This window comes from Aspergillus caelatus (genome assembly GCF_009193585.1).
Source record: "Aspergillus caelatus strain CBS 763.97 unplaced genomic scaffold BDV27scaffold_235, whole genome shotgun sequence".
Taxonomy (NCBI): Eukaryota; Fungi; Ascomycota; class Eurotiomycetes; order Eurotiales; family Aspergillaceae; genus Aspergillus; species Aspergillus caelatus.
In genome coordinates, this window is record NW_022475498.1 from 21823 (window position 1) to 46793 (window position 24971).

At 47.3% G+C, this 24971-nt stretch overlaps 6 protein-coding genes across 6 annotated transcripts; 3 read left to right on the forward strand and 3 right to left on the reverse strand.

Annotated features, from left to right (window-relative positions):
• Positions 1-388: 388 nt before the first annotated feature.
• On the reverse strand, positions 389-805 carry BDV27DRAFT_135309 (uncharacterized protein; the record flags this gene model as incomplete). The annotated part of the gene is made up of 1 exon (XM_032068508.1): positions 389-805. A coding segment is annotated over one exon (217 nt), but the record flags the coding sequence as incomplete, so codon positions are not given.
• A 37-nt stretch (positions 806-842) lies between these two features.
• Positions 843-2981, forward strand: BDV27DRAFT_135310 (putative NTP binding protein). Its single transcript, XM_032068509.1, has one exon. The coding sequence runs from the start codon at positions 907-909 to the stop codon at positions 2866-2868; it is 1962 nt and encodes a 653-aa protein (XP_031923052.1). The 5' UTR covers positions 843-906; the 3' UTR covers positions 2869-2981.
• Positions 2982-3782: 801 nt separating this feature from the next.
• BDV27DRAFT_162116 (methylenetetrahydrofolate reductase (NAD(P)H) MET13) lies at positions 3783-5734 on the reverse strand (the record flags this gene model as incomplete). Its single annotated transcript, XM_032073331.1, has 3 exons — positions 3783-3925; positions 3984-4855; positions 4911-5734. The coding sequence occupies 3 exons, from the start codon at positions 5732-5734 to the stop codon at positions 3783-3785; spliced, it is 1839 nt and encodes a 612-aa protein (XP_031923053.1).
• Positions 5735-6499: 765 nt separating this feature from the next.
• Positions 6500-7631, forward strand: BDV27DRAFT_135313 (orotate phosphoribosyltransferase). The gene has a single exon (XM_032068510.1). The coding sequence runs from the start codon at positions 6656-6658 to the stop codon at positions 7403-7405; it is 750 nt and encodes a 249-aa protein (XP_031923054.1). The 5' UTR covers positions 6500-6655; the 3' UTR covers positions 7406-7631.
• A 5960-nt stretch (positions 7632-13591) lies between these two features.
• On the forward strand, positions 13592-21284 carry ags2 (alpha-1,3-glucan synthase Ags2; the record flags this gene model as incomplete). Its single annotated transcript, XM_032074704.1, has 6 exons — positions 13592-13945; positions 14018-14193; positions 14248-20142; positions 20194-20399; positions 20458-20968; positions 21030-21284. 6 exons carry the CDS (start codon positions 13592-13594, stop codon positions 21076-21078), a joined length of 7191 nt encoding a protein of 2396 aa, XP_031923055.1. The 3' UTR covers positions 21079-21284.
• Positions 21285-21770: 486 nt separating this feature from the next.
• On the reverse strand, positions 21771-24678 carry luA (3-isopropylmalate dehydratase LEU1). Its single transcript, XM_032068511.1, has 4 exons — positions 24432-24678; positions 24337-24368; positions 24174-24248; positions 21771-24106 (listed from the first exon to the last, which is right to left on the reverse strand). The coding sequence occupies exons 1-4, from the start codon at positions 24529-24531 to the stop codon at positions 22004-22006; spliced, it is 2310 nt and encodes a 769-aa protein (XP_031923056.1). The 5' UTR covers positions 24532-24678; the 3' UTR covers positions 21771-22003.
• Between the last annotated feature and the right edge of the window lie 293 nt (positions 24679-24971).

Consider the following 24971-nt stretch of genomic DNA (forward strand, 5'->3'; position numbering starts at 1 on the left):
GGAAACCCGCGGTCTTCTAAGAAGGAATGGGTAAGTCGAAGGGCTGAACCTGACCTAAGAGTCGAGACTGTTAGCCAACCTCATCGATCCAAAATGGAGGGACATATTCCTTTACCGAAAGGGCATTTACTCAACCTCCAGCCTCGAGCTCGGAACGGCAGACGTACCAAATTCAGTGACCAAGAAGCGGAAAACGAGCAAAATGGAGCACATCCTCCGGGGTCCGACCAAAAGTCGGCCGGTCCGAAAATTGGATCCCCCGGAACACCACAGACTCTATTGCGAAGGGGCAAGGCTACCAAGCTTCCCATGCCTAGAGCGTTTGCAGATAAAGGTACGGAGCAAAAAAGGGAAACATCCGTCACGCCTCAGACAAAGCAGCAGAATGTCAAAAGGCATGGTCAGATGAAACGGTCCCCTGGTGCGTCGGATCGCGAATCACCAAACTCGACAGACAAAGACCGTGAGCAATATTGGCGGAAAGTTCGAGGGAAGTTCGACCGGGAACCGCCTACAGCATCACGGAGCAAAGATAAACAGAAGGATTATTATCAAGAGGCCTATAGAAAGATTATTTCATTGGCTAGCTCACCCAAACATGAAATCGCCAAACACAAGCAAAAAACTGCAAGTCCAACTACCCGTGGTCAACGAGGTTCTGAACAAGGGGCGAAGTCCAAGACCAAAATAGCGGGTCCTACCATCGGCAATCAAGATGGCCCTGTGTCCCACTCCAAGGAGCATTCTGAAAATCATAACGGATTCCAGTCGAGTAAGGACAAACCGACAAGCCACGAGACCCATGACACGATTCCTCAAAGGTCCCCTGATAAGACAGGTAACACTACCGATTCATCAATTCATTCACACCCGTCCATATCACCAGTGTCAGGCCCTAGTAGCTCAATGACCGAGTGGGAAGATAGATTTGTTGTCAATATGCCTTCAGCCAAAGACCCAAACCCGCCAACAATGAGCGTGGAGCAGATTGTGGAGTTTCAAAAGAGCATTGAGAATGTGCACAAAGAGGGAGAGACGATGCTTGATCCCGATACTCTTCCAAGTCCACGTACCACGACACCCGAAGATAATCCGTATCTGCCAGACCCTGAACGAAAACAGCTTAGCACCCTCGACGGCCAGGACTCACGTTCAAGTCGTTCTGCAGAGGCAGGTGAACAACCGGCAACGTATCAGTCTGGTCATAATCGATATTACTCACCTGATGAGATTGGGAAACAGCGCTTTAGCACTATTTGGGAAGAGTCACCATCGAGAATAAAGCCGAAGGTGTCTGATGCTAATCCGGACGGCTCTTTTTTAGGGTGCAGGGAAATCAAGGGACCGTACGACAAAAATCCCGACGAGATTTTGTTTTTCTCGTCAACCACCGAGCGCCCCAGAGTAGTGGATGTGTCGACACCAATGGCCAAACCAAAAGATTGGAAGAAAATAATGACGCAAACCCACTCAACGACAGCAGCATCGGAGGAAATGACTGCCGCTCAAGAAGAACGGAAGCCAACTTTTCAGAGTTCGAAGCATGCCCAATGCTCCAAGCAGTCACCGAAGACGATGTGTCACGAGACTATATGTCAACGACAGGACAAGGCAGAGACGCCTGCGCATGTCTCGGGGAAAGAGAACACAAACCATGCTGCCCGTGCAACAAGAACACAGGACCAGAGAAAGAGCCATGGGGACGATGTGTTCATTATCACACCCACTATCACACGCACTATGGTGAACACAGTGGAAACGAGAGGTGCTACGCCGAAACGTTCAGGCATACCGCCTCGAATAGCAGGCGAAACCATCAAAGATGTAAGGTCGAAGCCTCAAATGCACCCTTCACCGTCGGGATTACGACGAGCGACCCAAAATTCGTGGGAGAGATCCAACGCAACTTGGCCAACGCCTTCATTTTCAAGAGACACTCCCGTAAAAAACGTGCCGGGGACACCACAAGCTCGAGCAGAACTGGGGCATATGAGCGCGGAAAGGCGTCGGGCCATACGTGGGTACATCCGTATGCCCGTCATGGTAAAGTCACGCACAGAAAATCTCGGTCAACGCATACATAATACCACCCCACCAAAAGCGCCTGCTGCTCCACCGAAGAATGATTATCAAATCCCTGCAAGGAGTATATCGGATTCGTCTCAGTCCATACCCTCCTCGGGCCATGATATCTCCCCCGCCAGTTCGCTCACGAGGGATCAACGATATCCAAAAGCGCCAATGCAGACTGCTAGAATTGTTGAGGTAGCCGAATTAGATGGCCTACAGGTCGACGATCCAAAGGATGAGCGTAAGACAGATCACAAGGAAAACGACAAATCGGGTGGCAAGTACACACACGAAGAACATCTTCGCTCGAAGGTCACTGATTTGCGTGCCGATTTACAGACAAGTGGGGTACAGGCAGACTACCGGGGCTTGTTAAATTCAATTACTATGAGTCTGATCATGGACGTCTTCTTCCTGTCGGCTGCGCAAGCTCAAGGCCTCTTTACACAGATAATAGACAATCGGCATTCAAGGACCGTCCTGTTCAAAATTGCTTTGAACTGTATTCTGAACATGGTTGAACACTGCCTGCATGTTTTCAGGAACCTCCTGCAGGCTTGCTCCATTTACACCACAACAGGAGTTTGGCCTAGACCAAGTGAGAGAGATCTTGCTCGTTTTCTAACTGATCTTTGTCAAGTGGTGATTTATATTGGTGTTCTTGGTTCTATCATGATGCTCCTAGGGCGTGCAGTTGAGTATGTCATTCTCATCGGAAGTTGGATTGTATGGTTTGTAAGACCTCTCGGGTGGTTTTTGGGGGCGCTAGGAAGAGTTCTACAGGGTATGACAAGCTGATACCTTCAGTACTTTTACATTGTTCTTGTACTTTTGTATACTTGAGTGGCGGGTCCTCATTTCATGTATTATTTATTATTCTTATGCTTGAACGTCTTTTCCAGCGACGTCAGTTATCGTTATGAACGGTTGTGTAATACAAGGCATCCTTTTCGGGTATAAAGGCGTGCTATATAGATAGACCAGCCCTCGCATCATCTAATAGTAGGAAGAATGGAAAGGCCGGAAGGCAAGTAACTATCATCATCACATTGATTTTGTTTTGATTTTTTGTCTATATGTCTATTCAAGAGTTGAATAAATAAATTTCGTGAAATATATCAAATGCTTCATGAAGAAACTCCGTATCCCGTGTTGAAAAGGATTACTTTTTTCGTTTCTCATGAACCCAACTCCGTTGTCATCCATAGTGTTGAATTATCGTAAGGTATCGCATCACCCTGTTTTATGTAGCCCTGCTCTGTTTTAAAAGAAGAAGAAAAGGAAGAAAAGAAAAGAAAAGAAAAGAAAAAGCGAGATAGAAAGTGGAGATAAAGATGTGGAGATAAAAAGCGAAAGAGGAGGCGGGGTCATGGTTGACGACCCCTGAGCTTGGGGCTCTAAAGGAGACTTGATTATGATGTTGAATTTGTGATTCTTCTCGCGCGCGATGAGAAATAAAAATAATCGGGTGGGGTATAAGGTTGAATGTTAAAAATCATGTTGAAATTAAATAACGCTCAAAGAAGAAATCGTTGAGAGGTCTTCAATTCGTGTCGCCATAAGCCATTTCGCGCCGTGGGGTGGTTCGACCCCAGGCAGGTATCGTTGAGATATAGATGTTGAATTAAGAAGTCTTAGTAAATCGTTGAAGAGATGCTAGAGAAGTTATAGAGCAGGCATAGCCCGCTGGGGTTGTTCGTGATGTACGTAAATTAGTTTGCGGTAGCCCCGGCCGCTTCGTTCTCCTGAGATTTCGAGTCGGCGTTGTCCGCGGTGACTTCGACGTCGAAATCTCTTACGTTCAAATCCTTGAACAGGTCAAAGAGATCATATGTGTTGTGGAAGTCGTTGTTAACTAGATAGAAGAGATTAGCAAGTGAAATGAAGATGGAATAGCTTTAAGCTTAACTCACCGATGTTAACAAGGTACCAGTTGTCCACAAGTCCTTGAATCAACTTCCTGCTGGGGCTCGTAGCAGCATGACACTTGGCCCAGTCTTCACCTAGACGGTATGCCTCGTCCTTCCAGGCTAGGAAACTGATTGTTTCAACAATGGTAGGCTGGACAACCTCTCTACCCGCGAAGATACCCCAAGTCAAGGCGTTGGGGCTATCGTGGGTGTTGGTCCGCAATTCACCATTCTTTGAAACCGCATGGTATGTAAGATCTTCGTTACTCTCGATGCGTGCAATCAGTTCGTCAAGCAAGTACGGGGGGATCAAGAGTTCGAGGTATGCCTTCTGGTAGACGAAACCATTCTTCGGACCCCATCCATACACAGGGTGGGACGACCTAGCTCCATTGACAGCCGGCTGTGAGTTGATGGTGAGGATACCCCGGTTATTGAGTTCGACTAGGTTAGGCTTGATAGCTTTCGCTTCGGAGCTGATAGGAGTGTCGCTCCAGGGCAACCGACTCAGCTTACCCTCCAGGTATCTAACGAAGAGATGCGAAAGGTCCCGAATGGACTTCGGCTCACCCCACAGTTGAATGTTCTGTTCGTTTGTGCCCTTGAGTCCTATGCCGTAAGAATCAAGCTCACCAAAAGCGGGAGATCGGGAGTCGGTCCAACGGCCGTTCGGAAATTCGTCCCATGTCTGCGTGCGAGCAATGTAAGAAGAGTTCCTGTTCCGCCAGAAGATTGGGCGAACATCCTCTGCCCTACGGTTAAGACCAAGCGACGGCCGCCAGGGCAAGGGTCGCTGGATCGGTGTCTCTTCGGAAGGCATAAGTTTCAGCTGATCAAGGACCAGCTGTGTGGCCTGGGCAAGATTCATCGTATAACTGGCAAAAGTTCATGAGTTTTCTGGTTTTGATATGACAGAGAAATCCAACTTACAAGTGCAAATGGTTAATTCCAGCTGCCAGAAGCCTCCTGCACATGTCTGCGATCAGGACCTTTCCAATCTCCTTGACAGCCGCATCATCATTCTTCACGGGCTCCAGAGTCTCGAGCCAATCTTCGGGAATATGAATCTTTGTCCAGTTTGCTCGTCGGATGAACGCGGAATAGGTTTGGATTGGCATGATACCAGGGATGATAGGCACGTTGATTCCTTTAGCGCGGCACTTCTTTACCCAACTGATGAAAAGATCCGTATCGTAGAACATCTGTGTGATAACAAATGTGGCTCCTGCATCGACCTTCTCCTTCAGGTGATCGATCAAGAGGTCCACATCTGGGTTATCGTCGGCGCCTTCAGGGTAACCTCCGACCCCAATATCAAAATGGTTTCCGTATTTGTCCCGAATGTATTTGACCAGGTCTTTCGCATAACGAAGTCCGCCGTCAGCAGCTTCCCACTTCTCTTTCTCACGAGGCGGATCACCGCGAAGGGCCAAGATATTAGTGCAGCCAGACTTGTAGGCGGCCTGTAGGGCAGCATCAACCTTCTCCGTCGGCATATCTGTACATGTCAAATGCATGCAGGTCTCCAGTCCGTACACCGATTGGGCCACATTAACCATCTCACAAGTCAAGTCTGACAACCGCCCTCCGGCACCCCATGTGATATCAATGAAGGATGGGCCTAATGCGTGCATTCGGTCCATTCTGTCGTAAAGGTTCTGCACACCTTGCGCTGTTTTGGGGGGGAAGAACTCAAATGAGATGCCGACTCTTCCAGCGGCCTCATTTTGGGCAAGCTTTTCCTTGATATGCATTGTGTGTAGTTAGACTATATAATAGCACCGGAATTAGTGAATCCGTTTGGAATGGTAATTGTAGTACAACGACAATTTGGCTGGAGGGTCCAAATAGTTAAACTTACAGGGAAAATGGCTTTTTCTCAACAAGAATTGGGGCAAATTGTCCAGGTTAAACAGCTCTCCTAACCACTGATAAACCGTTCCTGGTCTTCTTCTCGGTCACCGGGCCTGCCAGCGAACACGGTGTTAATATACTGAATGGGAATATGCCAACAAACAAACGAAGAAGAATTGAAAGAACGAAAAACTGCTGCAGGGCCAGGTCTCAGAAGGAAGAAAAGCCCAGGGGAGGGGGGAAAAAACCGGCCTTACGTTAAAGCAAGGGGAAGGTGAGATAACCTATCGTAAAGAAGGCCGGACTTCGGAGGTCGTCCTGTGGCACGTGTCCCACTCCCAATCGGTCAGTTACAGACCCTCAGCAGAGCCGGAGGGTTATTTAGTGCCCAGAATATGAGATGCAAGACTATATAGGGACACCAGTTCACCCCAAGATGTTTAAACCAGGCAGATTGGGCGGTAAAGCAAAGGAGGAGGAACTGGGGGGAAGAAAGAGAGAGGGAGAGCTAAGACGATACGACGGTCCGATCCACGGGCCTCCTCCCAGACCCCTCTTTCCTGCCATTGGCCTAAGGCCTCAGCCCGCCTTGCCCCTCCTTGGGAAATTGCCTAAAAGAAAATCATAAAAAAAAAAAAAAGACCCATCGATCGTTGCTGATAACCGTCTTTTTTCCCAAAACAAGTCTCACCAACGAATCTCACTACTCCAGACTATTTCTCTTGTTTAACCAATTGAGGCTCCCAAATTATTAGCCTTGTTCCACTGAACCCTGAAACCTTCTATCAACACAGAAGTCGTCGCAAGGAAGAAATACAATAATGTCCGCCGCTACCATTCCTGCTCCTGCCGCTGAGCAAGACTACAAGGAGACTTTGCTTCCCTTGTTGATGAAGAATAATGTCCTGTCTTTTGGCTCCTTTATCCTTAAGTCCGGCCGTGAATCTCCGTACTTCTTCACATCTTCTCTCCTCCACACTGCGCCTTTGCTCCGTGCCACCTCGGCTGCCTATGCCAGTGTCCTGTCTGCCCCGCCATTCGTAACTGTTGCGGCCGACGGTACTACCACACCCAACTTCGACATTATCTTTGGTCCAGCTTATAAGGGTATTCCGGTGTGCGCTTCCGTTCTGAATGAATTAGCAGTCCGAGACTCTCTCTCCGCGTCTGCTAAGGGAACCTGGGACAATGTCAGCTATTCCTTCAACCGTAAGGAGGCCAAGGACCACGGCGAAGGAGGAAACATTGTCGGTGCTCCTCTGAAAGGAAAGCGTGTGGTCATTGTGGACGATGTTATTACCGCCGGAACCGCCATCCGTGAGGCCGTGAGCATCATTCAGAAGGAAGGCGGTATTGTTACCGGCATTGTTGTCCTACTCGATCGCGAGGAAAGAGTCAGCGACGCTGAGCCCAAGAGCGCTATCGGCGTTGCACAGAGAGACCTTGGTGGAAACATCCCCATTCGTGCAGTGATTGGTCTTCACGACTTGATCGAGAAGCTGGGCGATAAGATCGGGGAGTCCGAGATCCAGCGGTTGAAGGACTACAGGGCTCGCTATGGAGCCGAATAGATCCGGTGCTTTAGCATTATAGGCAAAAAATAGACGACGAAATGATTATATTTTACTGTAAATATGCTTCCTTGGCGCTCATTCCTTCCCCGTTGTCGGGTGTATTGAAAATCGGGTGAAGAGACATTTATTGCGTTCTTTTTTTGGATTATCTCTATTATTTATAGATCCAATAGTGTCAATTTTAATTTGACATGGCTTATGTGGCATGTCTATGCATGTATGATGGCATTCGCAAGTTGAAATAACTCAATATGGAACAAGCTGGTATGTACATCGTTGTTGTATATATCTTGGCGAACATTACTATCTGAGCAACTATTCGGCTTTACTCTATAGGGCAAGTATAAATCTATAATAGTCGAGTCTATTATCTGTACGTCTACGAAGACAAGATCTATTACTAGGAGAAATTTAAAAGAGATATATAGAATTTATAGACAACGTACTTGAATAGCACATGTTCAGGTTTCAGTTCAATGTCTGCACACGCATGTACTGTTGCTGTAGAACAACAGCCCTATATCAGAATAGATAGATATATAAATGTATGACCCTTCAATAATTTTTCGTATGAGATTTCTGCGGAATATACTATAGAATATTGATTGGAATGCATCTGTTAGGATGTCCCAATCACCTACCGTTGCTTCTACTTACCCGTTATCGTTGCTACTAAACCCATCCAAGCAGGATTCAATAGGGACATCTATACTTCAATAAGCACATATTCTCCCATTAATTAGCCACTCTACACCTTAATATCTCCTTTGGCAAGCCTAATATCAAGATGCACGGTCATAGCTATCTGAACGATCTCGAATAGCTATTTTCGCGGTTTTCTCTATTCAGAGCTGACCCTCTCCTGCAGGCTATTATGGCATTCACCACTTTCAAGGAGCCACGACCACTCGGACACCGACAATGTCCGAAGGTTTTCGTATAAGATAGTCATCTAAAGGGAGGTTCTGTGTAATTTATGCGGAAAGTAAACATACGCAACAAAGGCTTCACCGAGACTTACTGTCCAGCCTGCAAATAAAACTTCGACTTAACAACGAGCCCTGTACAAGGAGGAGGTAAGGCGCCCTTGTTAGGTTAACTTGCATCTCCTACACCGAGTGTAGAGCCCACCACCACAGGGTCTAAGCTTGCAAGGAACCCGTCTCGCAGAAACAAGTTTTGACACTTAAGCTTCAACGTAAATTGACGGGCCTTTGTTTTGAGAATGCTGCGCACGAGTTGATTACATGCAGACACGGATAGAGCTCCGTGTAGCGGATATTTGTAGCATATAAACAGCTCAACCATCCCTGATCCATACAAGCAAGGAAGTATAGCGACAATTGGTGTCACGACAGTCACAGCATGTTTGGTATCATCCTGAATGTCTGCTCAGAAAGGCATGTCTGTGGTGAGCTGAAGGTCAACGAGGGATTGCACTCCCGCCCTGCATGGAAAATTGAGAAAGGCAGACCAGCAAGGCAAGTGGTAGAGAGTCGGTGAACGATAAGAGAGAGAAGCTGTCACTAGCTTCTGGGTTCATGGATACAGGAAGTGGATCCGATGGCGAACGTTCGGGCTCGGTCAGCGCGCTAATATCTGCTATCACAAAAGTTTCACGGGTAAGCTGCAGCGTCAAGGAGCTAAGCGCCTCTCATAAGGGGTTGCAAGAATTGACATGTATTGCTCACGGCCTCGCTGGGTAGAACGAGTCAATTTCGCCAAGGCATGCAATATCGATGTAAATGATATGTAGCCTGACTCCACCGTCGCTTACCATGTGCCTATAGGATTTACTGGCACCTGCACGATGGATAAGCTAGTCATTTTTGGAAGATTAAAAAGTGGGACCGAAGGGAGGGGACAAGGCGTGCATTTCAAACGTAATATTTGCAATGGTTTGGAGAGAGGTTCGGTTTACAACGCACCGGTAACGCACAGGAGGCTCGGTGAATCTTACCTCCCTGTTTAGTGGCATGCGTATGTGTCAGCTCAAGGCAGAAGTTTTGCCTGTTTGAGGCCAGAGGTCAACTGAGGTGGTCACACCGCATTGGTCAGAATCGTTCCTTATTTATCATACTTCTGATATCATACTGAAACTCGCTTGCGACAAGCAACGGAGTATTGGAAGGACAGGGAATGGCTCAATGTTGGGTGTTACCGCTTCTTCGTCGCCATCACTTTTACCTCAACAGCTGTGTTATGTGTTGATTGCTGTGCCACAATACGAGGCGAGGCAAGCCCCAAATCTCGAACTGCGCCATCTTGATAGGCTCAGATAAGAGTAGACGTAGTCAAACCCCCATTGATAGACAATGCATGAACGGCGGCATCTGCTGGAAAGTTCCGGGGCGAGTATCCGTACTAAGTTCGAACTACTTCGAATAATTGTAACACATCAAATCACAAAGGTTTGTTCGCCTATCTAGGTAGCATACAGTTGATAAGATGTAGAATGACATCGGTATTTCCGTAGAAGGTCAGGTTTGATAATCACGAGTGAGCTGTTATCATCTGCCGTTCACAATCAGCCAGATGGATCGGTTTCCCGATTGGGTGCCATGGTAAGGACATTTTCCAAATGCTTGTACATTATGTGTCTATACGCACAGCTAGAAGGGTCTGAAGGCCGAGCACGGACTATATAGGGTGGACCAAGATGATGTGTTGTTAATCATGTTCATGCTGGAGCTCTTTGGGACAGGTTACCAAGATCCTGGACAACCGAGAAATCTAGGTACCTATTCTCTAAGGTTACCCTAGTTACTACTAGTTCCTTAGTAATGATCTAGGACCGACAGGCGGTCTGTGATTGACCCACAACTCTCGAGATCCGATGCGACGGTGAGTGGCTCATCTCTCCACCCCACTACTAGTACTATACTACTACTGTGTACTACTAGTACTCGGGACTCGGGAGGTTATCAATGATCGGATCTCCCCCCACACAAGCACTAGTAAGGATCTCGTAAGAAGTACAATAGTATGTGTGTTTGGTATTAGTTTAATAATCGAGGATAAGAATTTGTCTGAGATAGTATAACAAGCCGGACCCCAGTACAGAATGATTGCAACTACCACGGCGCACGGGGTCCTTCTCTGCAAGCTTATCCGGTGGGTACAGCTAGTAGTTTATGCATATTATATGTCATCCTATGTGACAGTTGTCCCGACACTTAGTATTGAGGTCTGTAAGTACAATACTACACGCGGACAGACTAACCAGGATAGTTCCTTCATCCGTCTCGACTCCTTCAGCAAGGGATAAATCCACACCCAACAGACTGGGTAATGGTTTCAAACCGCACTGTCGTTTTCATTCGGAAATATTGTCAGATTTTTGTGTTCATCACGATCGGAGGTTTGCGACAATAACTGACCTATTGGAAGTTAATAGTCGAGTTTATTGCGACTAGATGCTTATAAAATACTACCATGATATAGTACTATTCTGACATTTACCAGGTATTCATAATATAAAGAAACTTGAATTGTAAAATCAGGCCAGAAATCAATTCCGATGAAGAATAGAACAAATGTCAACTAGAACTTAAGTCGGAATACTATGATCTGATGAGCCCTTTGTATCAAAACAACTTATTATCGTCGTAAACTTAGTTCGTTGCCTCATAAGTTAGGCGACTTCATCTCCTTGCATCCGATGGAGCGCTGTAAAGTGAACCGAGATGTTCAGCCTCAGCATCTTGTCGAGCAGCGATCGATTGCAAAATATTATTTAATCATATTAATCCCGGATATAAAGTTGTGCTATCCTGAAGCTATCAAAGCAAGGAGGCGTACAAAGAAAAGTTAATCGAATTTTGTTCTTCTAACACTCTACAGCCGTGGTATGAATGCGTATGCATGCACGTAATCCATCATTTTGCTATGGTCTGTAGTAGTGGGTATGTTGGGTATTTTACAATACCGTCATTTAGTGTTCGGCAGCCGGCGGCGGACAAAGGTTTAGTTCGCCTCAACCACAGAGTACTCAACTCAACGGTCTGGAATTACCTTTGCTATCATGTATGGAGCGATAAGTATAGTGTGATTTCATCGTTCAGCCTCGTACTCAAATCAAACTAGGATTGATAGGATGGCCAAACAAGTTACAAACAAGTTACAAGTGTGCTGCACGATGGTTGAGCCGAAGAGCGCACGATATGAGAGATCATAACGCAATTGCCATAAAGGGATTACAAAGATAAGTAAACCGTCATAAGCCCGATTATTCCGGAGGGAAAAAAAAACAAAAATTGCGACATCGTGTCGCGTCCTCGGTTCCACATGGCTTTATCAATGCTAGTAATATGAATTCGGATTTCGCTATGATATTCATTGTTATCAGACTCGGTTGCTGTTCTTATTGAAAATGAAAGATCCAATAGCAATTGTTGGCACTAGATTCATCACTCTGTTACTAGTATTAATGCTCAAAGCAGGTTAAGTTGCTGCAGAATTATCTTCAACTTAATATAGTGGCTGTTATGGATCTATCTAAATAATGTCTATTATAATTAGGGTGTCCTTACCAGTAAACCGTTGCGCAAACAAGTTTCTAATACTAAAGATATCAACATGCAATGCGATAAGGGAGTTACGATCTTTTTAGTTTTAATTTTCTATCTTTCTATCTTTCAAGTCTCTCTGTTTTGGTTTGAGGTATCTTCTCATTTTATTTCTTTTTCTCTTTCGGAGAGTACCTCGTGGGAGTATCTTTATTATATCGCCGCGTAGAACTTAGGACTCTACAATTCAACGTTCACAAATACAACCACCATCTTTGCTGCAGCTTCACGCAAAGATGATACCACCAACAAAAAAAAAAATGAAAAAGAAAGAAAACAAAAATTAAATAAATGAAAATGAAAATGAAAATAATAAGGACTCGTTAGAAGCCAGATTGATTACTCTTCCTGGCTTTGCACATTGTATTCTGATTTATGGTAGTCAGCTAAGATGTGGGTTGTGCATACAACCTCACGTCCGAATCTATGTGTTACCAAGAGGTAGACTGGGCCCTGAGCGGCATATGCTATCAATCGCACTATTTGAATTATGCATAGAATCTTGCATGATCCATTCAATTTGGACAAAGGCAGAGTGTCGGTAAGCATTATATCTCAGGTAGTTTAGAATTCCAAAGGAAGACACCATTAAACGTGACCCTTTTGATATATCAGATAGGTGGAAAAGACCTGGTTAGGATCGACCTTGACCCCATGCCACTAGTGGCAATCGACCAAAATGACAAGGGATTAACCCGGACCCACTGGATCCACTCATACTGTAAATAGTATCGCGTTAGAGGTACAGTAGGACGTACGTGATGCGCAGTATGTACAGTAATTGCATAGTATGGCCTTCCTCGGCACAGCCGTTCGCCCCTCCAAAACTTCCCTTGAGGGTAATGGCTTTACTGAGTTACTACTCTCGGTCAGCGAATGATTGAGTTCAGAGCGAACACGGATACTATGTGTGGCTGATCTTGGAAGGGAGGCCTCAATCTCCACTGCATACGCACAAGTGTCTCCATATGCCTGTGTACCTGTCTCGCGGGCCGGCGAACTACATGTCTGGCTTTTATCTTATTTTATTTTATTTTATTTATTTTATTTTTTTAATCTTGTATTTCCTTTTTAGCTTTGTCTGAGCTGGAGCATCGTGAGTTGGCTGTGAAAGACTATCGGTTGATTTCCTTGTTCGAGCTGGTATCAGCTCCTTCGTTGACCCCATCTGCCTATCTGTATAACAGAGTTAATGTTGCTCGGTCCTAATCTTTCACTCTGACTCTATCCTGCAAGACTTCGGACAAAAGCCTTCGCATATATTCTTTTCGTTTTCCTTTTCCTTTTCCTTTTATTTCCCCTTTCCCCCTTCTGCTCTCTTTTTCATTGCTACTTCACTGCCGCCACTGATTTCCCTCCGGCCTCTTCCTTTCCCTCCCTGGCGTTCTATTACCTATCAGAACCCTCCCTAGCAATCTTCCTTCAGGGTGTCAAGACGCATAAAGAAGGAAGAGAGAAGCGGCATTTCATTTGGAAGAGGTTTGTCACTCAGTATCGCTCCTCAACTTACTCTTATTAATCACCTTTCGTCGTAGCTTTTGTCAGTCTTCTCTAAGCACATGCCGGCTGTTTGAAGAAGTGGTTGGTGATCGGTTCAACTTAGTGGCCGTTGGCAATGAAGTGGGGATTCACTGGCTCGTTGCTTGCGTTGCTCGCAGCAACAGCTGCAGGCTGGCCCTATGATGAGTCCCTGGCCGATTATAACTTGAATGTGAACAAGGATACTACCAATCCGGCAGAATATACTCACGCAGAATGGAAGGGTCATAAGTATCATCCCTCTCCAAAAAGCTGGCGTTTCCCTTTCTACACCCTGTTCATTGACCGGTTTGTCAACGGCGATCCCACTAACGATAACATCAACGGGTCACTTTTTGAGCATGATCTTAACTCAAATCAAATGCGTCACGGCGGTGATGCAGCTGGCTTGGTCGATACACTAGACTATCTACAAGGAATGGGCATAAAGGTTCGTGACATTTCTTCCGTGTTGTTTCTTGCTATTGGTGTATACAGCATCTGGCTGACTGACTTTCTGCAGGGGATCTATTTGGCTGGTACTATCTTGATGAATCAGCCATGGGGTTCAGATGGCTACTCAATTTTGGATACTACTCTGCTTGATCAACACTATGGTACAATTCAAACCTGGAGAGACGCGATCACCGAGATTCATAAGCGGGGCATGTATGTCCTCTTTGACAATACTATCGCAACGTAAGACGCTACCCTCACCTGAGTTGCTATATACCATCACTGACATGAAACCAGCATGGGCGATTTGATTGGTTTTGAAGGTTACTTAAATACTACCACCCCTTTCTCAGTGAAGGAGCACAAAGCATTGTGGAAATCTGAGCGTCAGTATGTCGACTTCCGTTTTGACAATGAGTACAACAACACTTGCGAATATCCTCGATTCTGGAATGAGACTGGTTACCCAGTCGATAAGGATGTCACAGATGAGCTGGTCGGATGCTATAACAGTGATTTCGACCAGTACGGTGACAGGGAAGCCTTCGGTGTCTATCCAGATTGGGAGCGTCAGTTGGCCAAATTCGCTTCAGTTCAGGATCGTCTACGTGAATGGCACCCTAGCGTTAAAGAGAGACTTATCCGGCACTCTTGTATGATTATAAAGGCCCTTGATATTGATGGCTTCCGCTACGATAAAGCGACACAGGCCACAGTGGATGCTCTGGGTGACATGTCCCATGCTTATAGAGAGTGTGCTCGCAGTGTCGGCAAGGATAACTTCTTCATTCCTGGAGAAATCACTGGTGGAAATAACTTTGGTTCTATCTACCTCGGGCGTGGAAGACAGCCCAACCAATACCCAGACTCCTCCCTGGCTTCGATGAACCTGACAAACACATCCGATCATCAGTATTTCTTACGTGATCACGGTCTGCAAGCACTAGATTCAGCTGCTTTCCATTATTCGGTGTACCGTACCCTCACTCGATTTCTAGGTATGGATGGCAACCTAGCTGCGGGCTACGACACACCGTTGGACTGGACAGATTCTTGGAATATTATGGTTCTGAGCAACGATATGATCAATGCTAACACTGGCAAATTCGATCCCCGGCATATGTATGGTACTACGAACCAGGATGTTTTCCGTTGGCCTGCCATTGAGCTTGGAGTCGAGAGACAGCTTTTGGGTCATTTCATCACAACGCTGCATCTTCCCGGTATCCCAATTTTACTGTGGGGAGAAGAGCAAGCCTTCTACATTCTAGACTCCACTGCGGATAACTATATCTATGGTCGTCAAGCAATGTCTCCCTCCACCGCATGGAAAACACACGGATGCTACTCTCTTGGTTCGTCGCAATACTACAATTGGCCTATTAGCGCAGGTAGGGAAGGATGCCACGATGAAACTGTCGCTTATGATCACCGGGATCCCTCTCATCCTCTCCACAATATCATCAAACATATGTTTCAAATGCGACAGGACTTCCCTGTACTGAATGATGGATACTCAGTTGTCAAGTTGTCCAAACAGACTCATGAGATTCAATATCCTGGTTCGAATGGCACGGCAACGGAGGTCGGAGTCTGGTCAGTTCTGCGTGATCTTGTCTCGAACATTCAAGACTTTGGTGACAGCGGCAACAACGAGCCCGTATGGCTGGTCTATCAAAACGACAATAAGACCGTGGAATACAGCTTTGACTGTGGGAGCAACGATTCGGCCTTGATTTCTCCATTTACCACGGGAACTACTGTTGTCAATCTCTTTTACCCACACGATGAACATGAGCTGAAAGATGGCCCGAAATCACTCCATCTGAACGGCACCAATGCAACAAATGGTTGTCTGGACAGTTTGAAGATGAAGCCATTCGAGTTCAGGGCTTACGTCCCAAAGGCTAACTTTGTTAAACCTCGTCCTATGATCACCCAGTTTGAGCCAGGTCACGATGTGCCGCAGCTGTCTAAAGTCGGGCCTGACGAATCAGAAGACATCGACGTTAGCATTTACTTTTCTACCAAAATGGATTGCGATGAAGTTACGAAATCTATTTCATTCGAATCCAGTACTGAAGCTGGCAAGACGCCTTCTATCAGTAACAGTAGTGTCAGCTGCAAAGACGCCAAGGGTGATGATCCGAAGTGGACTGGGCAAATCCCCAATGCCTGGGTCTGGACAGCGAAGCTAACTGGCGTTTACAACGGTATCCATCGCTTAACCGTCAAAAATGCCACTAGCTCCGATGGCCATAGTTCTACCCAGGCAACTGATCACTTCTTGATCCGAGTGGGCCAAAGGGATAATCCATTGGTGTTCACCTCGGCGAACTACTCGACTTCTTTGTTAAACCAATATGACAATGGCACGCTCTATGTCCAACATCGTGCAGCAGGCGCAAATAAATACCGCTATTCAACAAACTTTGGCTCCTCTTTCTCTGACTGGAAAGACTATCACGGAGGAAACGATACCATTGAAGAATTGCCCTGGAGTGGAACGGACAAACAAAAGTGGCAAGGGAAGCATGTGCGAGTTGAATACTGGAATAAGTTAACTGGCAGCAGTGACTACGCCCAGGAAGGCGACTCTGGATATGACCGCCCCCGACGCTTTCCCCATCTTTTCTTCAACGGGCCATTCAACCAATATGGGTATGATGCCGGCTTAGACAACGTTGTGAGGCAAGACAGTGATGGTCTTTGGAAATTCAGATTCATGGCAGAGTTCCCAGCACAAGGGCAGTTCAATGTTTGGGGAATGAACCCAGACGGTCAACCAGACCAGAGCTATGTGTTCGGTGATATAGACGATGATGGGGTTCTGGACCGTATGCCTCCTTCTTCACTTAGCTCCACGATAATAAACGTCACGGATATTCCTCCTTCCCCATACTTGGCGTGGAATCTTGGTGTTGACGACGGAACTATGCGTGTTCATCTCCTACCAACGGGTTCAAGAACTATCCAGATGGTTGTGTACTTCCTCCTCTGGTTTGTTCCCCTTGTCACAGCCATCGCTTGTGTCTATGCCTTCGTGAAATCCTTCTACCAAGTTAAATTCAACCAAGTGGGAGTCAGCGAAAAGAAATCCATTCTGCCATTGGCATTCCAAAGGAAACTGAACCCAGAAGGAAGTGGGGGATCAGTCAACCCTTTCATGCGCCTTGCGAATAAATCCGGGTTCTTGCAGAGTACGCCTGCTTTTGGAGCAGTAGCTTCACGAAGGCGGACGACCTTAATTGCCACCATGGAATATGATATTGAGGATTGGGCCATCAAGATTAAAATTGGTGGTCTAGGTGTTATGGCTCAGCTAATGGGCAAACACCTTGGGCAGCAGGATCTAATCTGGGTTGTTCCATGCGTAGGCGGAGTTGACTACCCTGTAGATCAGCCAGCTGAGCCTATGTTTGTGACAGTGCTCGGAAATTCCTACGAGGTCAAGGTGCAGTATCACGTCCTGAATAACATTAAATATGTCCTTTTAGATGCTCCTGTTTTTCGTCAACAGACCAAGTCTGAGCCTTATCCCGCCCGAATGGACGATTTGGACAGCGCGATCTACTATTCCGCTTGGAACCAGTGCATTGCACAAGCAATCAGACGTTTCCCTATCGATCTTTATCACATCAACGACTATCATGGATCCATTGCCCCACTTTATCTCCTGCCCCAAACCATCCCTGTATGTCTGTCGCTCCACAATGCCGAGTTCCAGGGACTGTGGCCCATGCGCACCCAGAAGGAGAGGGATGAAGTCTGTTCTGTTTTCAACATTGATCTTGACACTGCAAAGCGCTACGTCCAGTTTGGCGAAGTCTTCAATATGCTTCATGCTGGAGCAAGCTACCTCCGCGTGCATCAACAAGGGTTTGGTGCAGTGGGTGTTTCTCGGAAGTATGGTAAACGCTCTTATGCCCGGTACCCTATCTTTTGGGGTCTGAAGAAGGTTGGAAACCTACCGAACCCCGACCCTTCGGACACTGGCGAATGGAATAAGGAGTTACCAAAGGATAGCGAGATTCAGGTTGATCCGAACTACGAGGCTAGCAGAGGTGAACTTAAGCGTCAAGCGCAGGAATGGGCGGGCCTGGATCAGAATCCTGATGCCGACCTATTGGTGTTTGTCGGAAGATGGTCTATGCAGAAGGGCGTGGACCTTATCGCTGATGTGATGCCTGCCGTCCTGGAAGCACGCCCCAATGTCCAGCTTATCTGTGTTGGTCCGGTCATTGATCTTTATGGTAAATTTGCTGCGCTTAAGCTCGATCATATGATGAGGTTGTATCCTGGGCGTGTCTTCTCAAAGCCTGAGTTTACAGCACTTCCAGCATATATCTTCTCTGGCGCTGAATTCGCACTGATTCCATCTCGTGATGAACCTTTTGGTCTTGTCGCTGTTGAATTTGGTCGGAAAGGCGCCCTTGGTATTGGTGCTCGTGTTGGTGGTCTTGGCCAGATGCCTGGTTGGTGGTATAATATTGAGTCTACAACAACTTCCCACCTCTTGCATCAATTCAAGCTTGCAATTGGAAGCGCGCTTAACTCAAAGCCCCAAGTTCGTGCAAAGATGCGTGCACGCTCTGCAAAGCAACGTTTTCCTGTTGCTCAATGGGTGGAAGATTTAGAAATCTTGCAGACCACTGCTATGAGGATTCACAGCAACCGACAGGCAAAATCGAACAGTGGGCTTCTCTCGCCTTCTGGTTACAATACTCCAAGTGGAATAACAACGCCGAATGGAATGATGACGCCTACAATTGCATCCACTGGTACCTCGACCCCAACGGGGATGCAGACACCTCCAATCGCACACTCACGAGAAGGCAGCTACACCAATCTCAGCGTCAATCGCGACAGTGCATACGGGCCTCAACAGCGCAACACAATTGTGTACAGTCGTGACCCAAGCCCTGGAGGTAACAACGAACCTAGATTAAGCCTTGGTCGGCAATTGTCACTTGGATTCCGGGCTGGACCAGGACATATTAATCTCCGTGGTCGTCGGCTTAAAAGAAGAAGCCAGATGAGCAACGAGGAGAGTGGCACAGCGACCGAGGAAAGCAGTGATGATGATTATTTCCGCGGAGACGAAGAAGTTACGATTACGAGGGAGCAAGCAGATGAAGGGCGTCATCTACGCAATGCTCCGAGGTCATTTGCATCTCCTACAAGCTCTTACTTTGAAGAAGGCATAATATCCGGAAGGCCACCATGGGCTCAGCCTGGGAATCGACTCAGTAGTGCATCCGTTCTTTCTGTTGATTCTGTTGTCGGCGAAAAGAAAGACTATAAGTTGCAGAAAGTTGATCCATTCTTCACAGACGGTACTGGCGAATACTATCGAGTGTTTGATCAGAGACTCGAGAAGCTCAACGGATCAAACTCCGAATCTCAGCTTTGTATAGAGGAGTATCTAATGAAGAGCGAAAAGAAGTGGTTCGACAAGTTCAGAGACGCAAGATTGGGGCGCAACCAATCTCCCGCTTCTTCGATTTTCCAAACCAAGGGCGAAAATAACACACCTATGAGCTCAATCTCCCACGAGGATCTGGGTTCAAATGAAAGTGGCAGCGATCCACGCGCAGAAAAGGATGAGTTCCTTCTGGGACGAGACTATGTTCCTCCCTCGGGCTTGAAGAAATGGATGCAAATTCGAATCTTTGGCTGGCCTATATATTCGTTTTTCCTAGGTCTCGGTCAGATCATTGCAGCAAACTCATACCAGATTACCTTGCTTGCCGGTGAAAACGGCCAGACAGCTGAGAAGCTCTATGGTATTGCGACAGTATACCTTGTCACTTCCATTATATGGTGGTTTTTCTTCCGCTTCTTCAAGTCGGTTTTCGTCCTTTCCATACCTTGGTTTTTATACGGCGCATCGTTTGTCATCATTGGATTAGCACACTTTGAATCTAATGGCTTCGCTCGTGGATGGATCCAGAATGTGGGAAGCGGTGTATATGCCGCTGCTTCTTCTAGTGGATCACTGTTCTTTGCTCTCAATTTTGGCGATGAAAGCGGTGTTCAGGTTAAAGACTGGGTTTTCCGCGCATGTCTCATCCAAGGAACTCAGCAAGCATATGTTATTGGATTGTGGTACTGGGGAACAACAATCTCTAGCGCTGTCGCTAACGGGGTTACCAATGTCAACGGCGGCATCGTCAACTCCTGGAAGATGACGTACGTTTCACCCTTATCATTATGATTATAATTGCTAACAGCCTCTTCCAGAGCAATCTGCATGCCAATCGCTGCATTCCTCTGGGCCATTGGTCTGATAATCTTCTTCGGCCTGCCAAATTACTACCGCCAGTCACCTGGAAAAGTCCCATCATTCTACAAGTCTGTCTTCCGACGCAAGATCGTTCTGTGGAACTTCGTGGTAGTCATTTTGCAAAACTTCTTCCTCAGCGCACCTTATGGGCGGAACTGGGCCTGTAAGTACACCAGCCCTATACTCCCCGAGAAACCACTAACTTATCGTGCCCCATACAGTCCTTTGGAGCTCAAATCATGCCGAAGCCTGGCAAGTCGGCATCCTCGTCATCGTCTTCTTCGGTGTCATCTGGGTAGCAGTGTTAACCCTGTTTGGGTACCTCTCCAAGCGCCATAGCTGGATTCTACCTGTATTCGCATGCGGCCTGGGGGCTCCACGTTGGGCCCAGATATGGTGGGGTGTCTCCGGAATGGGTCTCTTCCTTCCCTGGGCTGGCAGCTCTGTTAGCGGAGCACTCGCATCACGAAGTCTATGGCTCTGGCTCGGTATCCTTGATGCCCTACAGGGTCTCGGCTTCGGTATGATTCTTCTTCAGACTCTCACACGAGTACACATCGCCTTCACCCTGCTTGCATCTCAAGTGCTGGGTTCTATCGCAACAATCGTTGCCAGAGCATGTGCTCCAAACAACATCGGTCCTGGGCCAATCTCGCCGGATGTTACTGCCGGGGGCAGTTCCGTCGCAAACGCTTGGTTCTGGATCGCCCTATTCTTCCAGCTGCTGATCTGGTAAGTCATCAATACCTCCACAATCCATTCCACAAGAAGCAAAATACTAACAAGACCCTAGCGCCGGATTCCTCCTGTTCTTCCGTAAAGAGCAACTCACCAAGCCCTAAGTCAATACTAATCTGCTTTGCGCCTGACATTCAACTACCCCCCAACTCTCCGTATACAACAATATAAAATGCAGCTGACATATACACGCATTAAAGCCATGGCATGGCATGGGCTCCAAACCAATCAATAGACTCTCCCAGAAAAGAAAAAGAAAAAAAGAAAGAAAAAAACCTCATTCTCAAGGCGCCAAAAAGCGGGGGACTCAATAGAAGCAAGAGGAGGAACACAGAAAAAGCAACCGGGATTTTTCTTGTACATTAACGTTTTATGTCTGATGTCCGATGTGGAGGTATTTATGTTTCTTTTCTTTTTATTACTCTCACTCTATATACCTCCCTCCCGCATCGTCGGTGGAGGGGTGGAGGAACGATCTCGCTGCACATATGATGCTTTAATGGGTTATTTACTGATGATGAATCGGATGTCGTTACGTTCCTTATACATATGCATGGATGGTTTGAAGTTTTGTTTTTGTTTTCGCTCTGATGTTGCGCTTGTTCATTGAGGTTTGTTCTGTCACTCTTTATATCCATATGCTGTTGTTTGGTTTTCAGTTTTGGTTGTTTTGGCTGTTTGCATTTTTTTTAACTATTTCGAATTGGCCCTTGGGGGTTTTTGATTGCGTGTTATGTTGGTAAAGTATGTGAAGTGGATGGATTCTTAATAATAATTCTGGACAAGGGACTGCAGATACACTTATTAAGTAGTAATTGTATTCGTTGTGAAAGCTAGGCTTCTTTAGTTATCTAGCTGTTCAGGTATAAATAATCATTCTTAGCCCGAGACCTTTCCTAAATGTGGTTGTAATAATTCCTTCGCCAGTATAACCTATTACCAAAAATCAAGAGAGTATAGCTGCATAAACGTCGTATCGTACCCGAAATGAAAACAGAGAGAATATCTAACGACACTAGAACTTTTTGTTTACCATTCCAAAGGCTCGGTCTTGACATCGCCCTGGTTAGTCTTAGGGACAGGGGCAGCCTGAACCATGGTAGCGCCACGGTTGCCACGCTTCAGGTAGCCACTTCCATCGAGCCAGGGGGTTTCGAGAGTACGCTTGGTCTCGAATGTGCGAATCTTGTCTTCCATCTGGAGAGTGAGGCCGATGTCGTCCAGGCCGTTGACCAGGCAGTGCTTGCGGAAAGCGTCAACATCGAATCCGGAAAGCTTGTTGCCTTGGGCATCCTTGATTTCCTGTTTAACGAGGTCGACTTCGATCTCGCGGCCTGCGCTGGCCTCAGCCGCTATCTTCTGCAAAGCGGCTTCATCGGAGATCGGGATGGGGAGCATGCCGTTCTTGAAGGTGTTGTTGAAGAAGATGTCAGCGAAGGAGGGAGCGATGACACACTTGATGCCGAAGTCAAGGAGGGCCCAGGGTGCGTGTTCACGAGAGCTACCGCAGCCGAAGTTGGGACCGGTGACAACCAGGATCTTGGAGTTGCGGTAGACACCCTGGTTTAGGATGAACTCGGGGTCTTCCTGACCATCCTTGTAGCGCAGCTCGTAGAAGAGCGCGCTGCCAAGACCGGTACGCTTGATGGTCTTCAGGAACTGCTTGGGAATGATAGCGTCAGTGTCGACGTTGGAGCGGTTCATGGGGGCGGCAATGCCCTTAAGGGTGGTGAATTTGGGCAGGCCAGCGCTGGAGCCACTAGAGGTGTTGGTGTGGGGTTCGTTGTCTGCGGGCTGGTCCAAGATGCGGTCGAATTCCTCCTCAGTGTCGACATCTTCGGCCTCCGGCTGGACATCAACCCTGGGTTGCACCTTGCCCAAAACGGGGCTAGTGACAACATGCTCACGGACATCCGCAAGCTTTCCGACGATACCAGCTGCCGCAGCCATGGCCGGGGACATCAGGTGAGTACGACCCTGAGCACCCTGGCGACCTTCGAAGTTACGGTTCGAAGTACTAGCACAACGCTCCTTGGGCGAGAGAATATCGGGGTTCATACCCAGGCACATGGAGCAACCAGCCTCTCTCCACTCAAAGCCAGCATCGGTGAAGATCTTGTCGAGACCTTCGGCTTCAGCCTGTTGCTTCACAAGACCTGAACCAGGCACGACCATCGCGCGCTTGACGTTAGGGGCGATCTTCTTACCCCTAACGACCTTGGCAGCTGCCCGCAGATCCTCAATACGGGCGTTCGTGCAAGAGCCGATGAAGACCTTGTCAATCTGGACCTCCTTCATAGGAGTACCAGCCACGAGACCCATGTACTCAAGTGCGCGCTTGCAGGCAAGTTTGCGGTTCTCATCCTCAAAGTCATCGGGTCCTGGAACAACACCATTGATAGGAATAACATCCTGAGGAGAAGTACCCCAAGAGACAGTTGGGATGATGTCCTTGCCATCAAGCACGATTGTCTTGTCGTAGACGGCGCCTTCATCAGAGGCCAGGCTGGACCAGTAGCTGACAGCTTTCTTCCACTCAGCACTGTCGTACTTCGGGGCGAGGGGACGACCCTTGAGGTAATCGAACGTGATCTGGTCGGGTGCGATCATGCCAGCACGAGCACCAGCCTCAATAGACATGTTACACATCGACATACGAGCCTCCATGCTCAAGCCGCGAATAACAGAGCCGCAGAATTCGATAACGGCACCAGTACCTCCAGCAGTTCCGATAACACCAATGATGTGAAGGACAACATCCTTACTGGTGACACCTGCGGGGAGCTCCCCGTCGACTTGGATACGCATGTTCTTGCTTCTGCGAGAGATAAGAGTCTGGGTGGCGAGGACGTGCTCGACTTCACTTGTACCGATACCGAAAGCGAGGGCACCAAAGGCACCGTGTGTCGAGGTATGGCTGTCACCACAAACGACCGTCGTTCCAGGAAGAGTAAAACCCTGCTCTGGGCCAATGATATGAACAATACCCTGGCGCTTATCTCCCATGCCGAAATATGTAAGCCCGAAGTCCTTTACATTCTCTTCCAGTGTGGTACATTGTAAACGCGAGTCGGTCTCTTCGATAAATTCTTCGACGTTCTTGAAGTTTTTGCGAGTGGATGTTGGGATGTTCTGCTCATAAGTTAGCTTCCATATCATGGGAACGGGAAAAGATAAAAAAAAGAAACTGTTGACGTACGTGATCAACTGTGACAAGAGTGCAGTCCGGCCGGCGGACTTTCCGACCAGCATTCTTGAGGCCCTCAAAGGCTTGCTATGGAATGTTAGATCTTTGCGAGAGTATTATCCGGAACAAGTCGATGAATTGGATGACTCGAATCGTGTGGCGTGGCACTACTTACTGGTGAAGTCACTTCGTGGACAAGATGTCTATCTGCAGAACAATGTTAGCTATCATGAATTGGAGATAAAGGCAGAACGTAGGGCTCGAGCATACCGATATACAGCAAGAGTGTGCCATCTTCTTGCTCATTAACAATGTGCGCATCCAAGACCTTGTCGTACAAGGTCCTGGGTTTCTTATCGGCAGCAGGCATGAGGGGCAGAGGGGACGGATATCAAAGAGGAAAAGGAGGGAGTTATCGGTAGAAACAAACAATCAGATTAGACACAGACTCAATCTGTTTGTGTCTTCACCAACGGTTCTGAAGAGAGTATATCTGGGGAATCTGGGCAAGTACAGAGATACCTTGGGGAACATTTTAACCCTCTTAAGACCGCGATGTCGCAGCGCGACCATCGAGGGGCATCCCCGATCTCGGCTGGTCAGCGGCCAATATCCGGGTGGCAATTGGACGATTTTGACGCCCCACAGTTCCCAGGGCCCCGACACCGGTGGTTGCGCGCTTAGCCGCGGCGGTGATCACGGGTCCTGACTAACGTTGTGGATGTGATTGCTTGATTTTGAGACAAGAATCCCGCTAGATTGGCCATCCCGTTACACTGCGTCACTAGTGTGAGAAAGCTCTTTATGGTC